General features: G+C 42.5%; 1 protein-coding gene across 1 annotated transcript; it reads left to right on the plus strand.

Moving 5' to 3' along the window:
- Positions 1–3,515: 3,515 nt before the first annotated feature.
- Positions 3,516–7,039, plus strand: LOC119327595 (GDSL esterase/lipase EXL1-like). Its single transcript, XM_037600690.1, has 5 exons — positions 3,516–3,845; positions 5,118–5,248; positions 5,371–5,604; positions 6,030–6,282; positions 6,614–7,039. The coding sequence occupies exons 1-5, from the start codon at positions 3,599–3,601 to the stop codon at positions 6,799–6,801; spliced, it is 1,053 nt and encodes a 350-aa protein (XP_037456587.1). The 5' UTR covers positions 3,516–3,598; the 3' UTR covers positions 6,802–7,039.
- Positions 7,040–7,332: the final 293 nt, after the last annotated feature.

Consider the following 7,332-nt stretch of genomic DNA (forward strand, 5'->3'; position numbering starts at 1 on the left):
TTCTGTTTTAAAAAAATAAAAGAAAATGATGGAAATGTCAAAAAAATATAAAAAATAGGTTTCCCATGTGATATGTGGTCTAGTTGTTGGGAAAATTTAGAAATATGAATTTCGACTTTATTTACAAAATTTCTCTGGAATTTAGTAAAATGGGCATAACTTTTGCATTAGAACTCAGATTAAAAAGTTTTTTATATGAAAAATCATCTACTCAAAAAGTTACATCCGAATTGAACTGGGGGAACTTTGTTCAACATCTTCAAAATCCCCAAAAACCTAACAGAACGAAAGATACGGGGCTTTTAAGATCTAGAGAGGGAAAATGAAAAAAAAATCAAACTTACTAGTGGCGCACCATTTGCTAGGTGCGCCACTAGTAAGAGAAAAAAGTTGGTTTCAAAACAAAATTGGAATTTTTTTCAAAATATGATACGTAATATGACCGGGAAGTTTGAAATATTTTTTAAAAATTTCATCATACTCATGAACATGAACAAAGTCCTAGACATCAACAAGGTTTAATAGGATTGATATGATAGATATATCAATAAGTGCCTGTGAAGTGAGCTGGTGCTGGGGTTGGATAGAACTGCGAAGTTAAATGTGCTCATTAGTAGGCAAAACAGGTGTGCCATTAGTAGGCCTTTTCCTAGTAGTGTAGACATAGTTGTATGTTTCATTCAAAGCTTATCTGTTGTTGGGGAAGGGCCGAGTTCATGCATGTGGCCAACTTGCCCATCGATGTGGATGGCACAGTACAGTTTGACACGATGTTGTTAAAAATGGCATACCCTTAACCCTCAGTGTCACCAAAGAGGGCGGGAGGACATACCTCAGTTGTCTAATTTGGATTCAGATTGTCACATAATTAGGATTGCAAAGTGGGAAGGCATTCTTACTATTTCTTCACGAATTTGAGAGGGGCAACATCGGCAATAAAATCTATCTGTGGTATGATGTCCCGCAATCACCATAGTACGTATAGTTTCAATGGTGATGCGGATGTCATACAAGTACTTGGATGGTACTAGCAACCACTTTATTGAATGTATATATGTTGTATGCACTTATTATATTGTAGTGTGTAAGTATTAAACATTATAGAGTTGTTGAACTATAGTGTATATTTGAAGTATGCTATTTATGATTTTAGGGTACTCATCTTATTGTTAAATTGAAATAAGTTGCAACGGCACCCAAAAACACTGCCATGGCAGAGTTTTTTATTTTTATTTTTGGCTGTCATAAGATAATTGTGGCGGGTGCAATCAGACGCCCGCCACAGGTAAGTACATGATTAGTGGTGGCACGCGCCCGCCACTGATGAGGCGTTAGCAGTGGCGGGCTCCCCCGAGAGTCTTGCCCACCCCTACAAGGATTTTTGCGCCCCCACTGCTAGGCATTCATGCAGTAGTGAGAGTAGGACATGGAACACGCACTGGCTCACGGGACTCAAGGCGCTTCCGTCTCCGATGCCCTACTTGTCCTCGTCGAAGCACGTGGTCTGCACGTCGCTGGTCAAAGTGAGGTCGCCGATGGATCCATCGTGGTCGGAGCCCGACAAGTCCACCCCGACGCAGTTGCAGCGCCAGGGATTGTCCATCACCCGTACCCACGCCGGAGAGTGCAACTTCGCCTCGCCGGTGTCGGACGCGAGGACTTCCTCGGCCTACCGTGCCCTCTGCCTCTCACAATGGGCATGCCACACTATATTAGCCTCGGACACGGAAAGGCCACCGAAGGCCTACGAGTCGGCGCACCAATGAAGGGGCTGCGCCTCCGTGACGGTGTTCAGACGCTGACCACACCACCTTTAGCGAGGCAATGGTGACGCGCCTCGCACCGGATCCAAGCATCATTTGGGAAGACGCTGTGGATTCCTGCCGGATCAAGTCCGACCACTTTCGGGCGTTCTCCTCATGGGCGGAGGGCAATGCAAACGGCCATATCCTCCTCGGGCACGCACGAGATGAGCTCCCAGTCCCTAGATCGACTGATGAAGGGCTCGCATTCGCTGCCCGCCATGCCGGAGAAGGCCGGAGATCACCGGAAAAGAGTTTGGGGCGGAGTGGAGTGAAGCAGAGTGGCTAAGGTTTGGTTCGGGGAGCGGGTGAGAATGAATATATATGGGGTCAAGATGGATCAGTGTGAGACGGATCCGGCATGACGGACACGTCCGGGCTCGCCCGGGCCTTCCTATATCTGCCCCTGATTTGGGCTGGATATAAGGGATGCCTGTCAGACCGGACGTCTAGGGCCGGTATGAGGGTCCATCTGTGTCATTTTTTTATCGGTCAGTGACCAGGCCGTCCGTCGAGGGTTTTGGGGCGACCGACTGTAGATGATGTGAGATGGCAACCAAGGATGCAACCTTGCCTCTGAATATGCTCTCGTTCCTCGAGGGCACTTCCTGCGCGCATGAGCAGATGCACCCATTTTTTCAAAAAAAATTGCATTTTAAGTACATTTTTAAATGCCCAAAACTTCAAAACAAAATTTCATGCATACATGTTTGTAAATGTGTGTGCACGGCACAGAGTTTTGTAAAAAATGTCCTTTTGTTTTGTCTTCCTAAAAGAGACAAATTTCAGTGTTTTTTTAACACAGTACAGACACAAGCGGTCATATACACGCGCATACACTCATTCTTATGAACTCACACACGCACACCCTACCTCTATGAACACCTTCGAAAGACTGAGCGGGCATACCATATTGAAATTTACGAAGTCACCGTAACCACCTCGTCGTCGACGGGAACGTCTCCTCCTACTAAATACGCATCGTGGCAAATCCTGAAGTAAATTCAGGAATAAATGTAAGTATCAGGATTTGAACCCTGGTGGGCTGGGATACCACAGTCCCTCTAACCATCTAACCACAAATTGGTTCGCAAATTTCAGTGCTTCTAAACAGCGTTCCACAACACAATTTTTGTCTTTTTTGCATGGACCATAAAAAAAATTATTTTTTCGTGAAACTTTATTCATGCACATAGAATATGAAGTCACACCCGTGCAACCCTTTTAAGATTTTTTTTAGCATTTAAAAATATGTTTTTCGAAGTGGGTCATACTCTCTCTTGCCAAATTTCCCACAGAAATTAGCAGAATGATAGGTTTTAAAGCTCCTCTGCACTATTACGTCTACAGCAAAGCACATGCAGCCGGCGACTCGTTCTAGTAGCGTCTGGCCGCACTGTTTGGCAGGTTGGCCATGGGAGGCGGTACGTGTGCCTAAAACACGGACGACTAATTGCATTAACTGATCGGCCCGGCCGTGGCATGATCACAAAGGAGCCGGACTTGGGCCTCCTACAATTTTACGCCATCACGCTGCCCATTTTAAATCGACAGGACCGGAGACGGTGTATTCAATACATGCAGCGAGCAGCCAACCACATCTTCATGATGATGATGATCCGAGTCGCCTCGCTGCGCGGTGGACGCGGGCGTACTTTTCTCCATGCCTCGCTATAAAACCTCCCACGGCATGATCCATCCTGCACCAGCCAGAGCCAGAGCCAGCGACACACTACACCGCTAGCTAGCTAGCTGATACAACTCCTGCATTATTATTAGTACTACGGAGCCAAGCAATGGCGTCTCTCTACCGAGGCCTCCTGCTGCTGCTGATGGCGCTTCTCCCATCCGCCCATGGAGCAACCACGGCTAGAGGCAAAATCTCTGCAGCGTTTGTGTTCGGCGATTCGATCGTCGATCCCGGCAACAACAACGATCGGCTGACGGAGGCGAAGGCCAACTTCCCGCCGTACGGGCAGGACTTCCCCGGCGGGGTGGCCACCGGGAGGTTCTCCAACGGGAAGGTTCCCGGAGACATGCTAGGTACGTACGTAAGTCGTAACAACCGGCAACTGACTTTTCTAGCTATATATTGCTTTTTTACATATTATTTTTTACAGTACTACTATGTATGGCATGCAGCACCTATGTTTAAATTGTGATCTAATGGAGTAGCTTCTTGTACGTTTTATATGCAACTTTGGTTACACCAAGATGAGAACATATACGGGAATGTCTAGTTGAAGGCTAACTTTACAACACCTAACAAGTAAGGTAAGAAAAGTGAGGCTTGCTACAAAGTGTGGCAAACTTATGAAAAAAGTTGAGAAGCAAGCCGGTGATCGGTGAAGCAAATACCTAAAAAATTGTGACGTGCCTAACATCAGATGGGGCAAACTTATATTTGGAGCCAACTGCCCGCAGTATCATTTTCCTTTTGCAGGGAGTAGCTAGTTGCGTTGGCAGCTGCTTTGAAGTCTTGGCACTACAGTTTTTTTTAGGGGTGTCTTGGCACTACTGTTGCTCTAGTATTGTTGCAGGAGATATTTTGACGTCCAAATCAGAGCACTGTGCATGTACATAGTAGGAGCTCCTAATGGAAAATGCACAGTTCAGTCGTACTGGCCCGTCAGCTTGGTTTTCATCCGTCGTGCATTTGTTTTTTTTTTCTGTCTCCTTCATTTAATGCAAAACCAACTACCCCCCTGTCAACATTAATTTGCAGTTCACGTAGAAGATGAAACAAACTCCATCAAGAGGACGGCTCGATATATGTATATATACTTCCTCTGTCACAGTTTAGAAGGCATAATTAAATTTGCATGCGTTTCCATAATAGATAAGGTTTATGACGCATTTCATTTATTTCTAGCAGCTAATTAGTACTCCTATATACTATTTCTATATGCATGCATAGTGTGAATGCTATTTTTTAGCCTATCTCACAATCAATAGATAACCACTTAGGTCCCAGAGAATTTTCAAGCACGCCTTCTAAACCGTGATGGAGGGAGTATATATATTGCACTAATTAAGTTGCATATTGGGCAACAACCAATAATTGATCACGTGACAGAAGAACCACGGCCAAACAGTATACTCCCTCTTATTCATATTAATTGTCACAGATTTGATACTAGTATACAACTTTCTACTTTACTAAATCCGCGGCAACTAATATGAGTCAGAGAGTACTTAAAATGATCAATTACTCAAAAACTATGTGTACTTTTTAAGTTGAATCTCTTTAACTAGTCTTGCACCAAGTGAAAACTTGAATATCCACTGATGATGTCATTTTTCTTTGTCGGTCAGCTTCTAGGCTGGGAATTAAGGAACTATTGCCACCCTACCTTGGAAATGATCTTCCACTAAGTGAGCTACTCACTGGTGTTGTCTTTGCTTCTGGTGGCAGTGGATACGATCCTTTAACTTCGATACCCGCGGTACCAAAATATGTCACATGCATCTCACAACATAGTCTTCTTGAAAGTATATTTCACTTTGGTTTTACCAAAAGCTAAGAATCATTACTAGAGTTTGCAAATAATAATTTCCTATGCTTCAGACTGCTACATCGAGTACTGGGCAACTTGAATTATTCCTTGAATATAAGGAGAGACTAAGAACTTTAGTCGGAGAAGAGGAGATGACACGTGTTATCTCTGAAGGGATATACTTCACAGTCATGGGGGCAAATGACCTTGCAAATAATTATTTTGCAATCCCTTTGAGGCGCCATCAATATGACCTTCCTTCGTACGTGAAATTTCTTGTCTCTTCCGCCGTCAACTTTACCATGGTAAGAGTACTTATTGAAACTCTAAAACTGCTAGTAAACAGGCAATCTCATAGCTTTATAAGAAAGCTTATTTGACTCTCTTTTTGCACAAAGTTCTTGTGTTCATTTAGTTCTTCGACATTTTGAAGTTTCACATATTTCCCTCAAACTCAAAAACTACAAACCATTCCTTCTCTTGTGCATTAAGTAGTTTCCTTTAGTCTGTTACATATATCTGTTCATAAATTTAGTACTTTACTGATTTTTTTTCTGCCATCTACTTCTCTTGACAAAGTTTCAACATATGGATATTTTATAATGGCCATGGTACTAATAGTCGCATACCTTTCTTTTACATCCTACATATATCTGTTGTTTAATTGGCATTTGATCAGTCGACCTGCTGTTTGTAAAATTCAGTATGCTCACATATACTCTTCTATCAGAAATTAAATGAGATGGGTGCAAAGAAGATTGCATTCCTTGGCATTCCACCAATTGGATGTTGTCCCTCGCAAAGAGAACTTGGATCAAGAGAATGTGAGCCCATGAGGAATCAAGCAGCAAATCTATTTAATTCCGAAATAGAAAAGGAAATACATCGGTTAGATGCAGAACAAAATATTCAAGGCTCCAAGTTTATTTATGTCGATATATACTACAATCTGCTTGATCTCATTCAGCGACCTGGTTTTTATGGTGAGTGCACATTTTATACTGGGTTGCTATTTTAGAGCATACCATCAATCATTACTGTAGAGTATAGCTGCAATAGACGTATTAATAGATAACAGTGACAAGCATTAACCTCTAGCATGTCATCAATCTTACAATACTACAGGCAAATGGAAGTAACAAGAACTGTGTAGTGAACTAAAATGGTAGACATAAACGTTTACATTAGTTTGCATACTTCGTTTAGAAATATTTGGCTTTATATAGTGTATAGAAGTACATGTCCATGGACACGTTGTCATCACAAATTCATAATTATTTGTTACTAAATATTTTGAAACTGCCTGTCATATAGGTTTCAAGGAGGTAACCGAAGGATGTTGTGGCAGCACAGTGCTAAATGCAGCAATATTCATTAGAAATCACCCTGCATGTCCGAATGCTTACGATTACATTTTCTGGGACAGCTTTCATCCTACTGAAAAGGCCTATAACATTGTGGTTGATAAACTGTTTCAGCAAAATATGCAGTACCTGATGTGAAGAAACTCACTCTCAATGGACGCATGAACAAATATTATTAGGGACTGCAATTAATTCATTTGATAGTACTCACTGGCACTATTAGGATGGCCTAACCATTCATCCAAACTTGTATCTTCGGTGAAAGTTCGCTCCTTCCGAAATGGGTAAAGGCTAGAGGTTCATGAAATACATAAGAAATTTGTTCTGGTAGACTCGAAAATGTATCTTCGTATAAATAATGGTGATATTCATGGGACATCATCTGCGCCTCAATTTTTCACAGATGCAGTGGTTGGGAACTTGCTGGTTCTAGCACCGTCCATTAGCATGTGTTGATCTTGTGAACGTAAATTTCAACTTCGCTAAACTCTATTCACACTTCTGTAGATTGGGCCTAAGACGACACATCTATCACACATCATTCGACCAAACCGTGTGCGATGCGGGCATCGCAAATAGTAGAAAATAAACTCGTGTGCCAGAAAATGAAACGGTGTGATGGCCCATCCATGGGGCACAATTTTATTAAGAAGGCCATGTGTGATAAGA

Source organism: Triticum dicoccoides, chromosome 7A (genome assembly GCF_002162155.2).
Source record: "Triticum dicoccoides isolate Atlit2015 ecotype Zavitan chromosome 7A, WEW_v2.0, whole genome shotgun sequence".
Lineage (NCBI taxonomy): Eukaryota > Viridiplantae > Streptophyta > Magnoliopsida > Poales > Poaceae > Triticum > Triticum dicoccoides.

What these genes read in the sequence shown, in the direction of transcription:
- LOC119327595 (XM_037600690.1), top strand. Translation starts at nt 3,599, where the DNA reads ATGGCGTCTCTCTACCGAGGCCTCCTGCTGCTGCTGATGGCGCTTCTC. An exon ending in CTTTAACTTCGATACCCGCG is followed by an intron (nt 5,249 to 5,370) that starts GTACCAAAATAT and finishes CCTATGCTTCAG; the next exon opens with ACTGCTACATCGAGTACTGG. An exon ending in CCGCCGTCAACTTTACCATG is followed by an intron (nt 5,605 to 6,029) that starts GTAAGAGTACTT and finishes CTCTTCTATCAG; the next exon opens with AAATTAAATGAGATGGGTGC.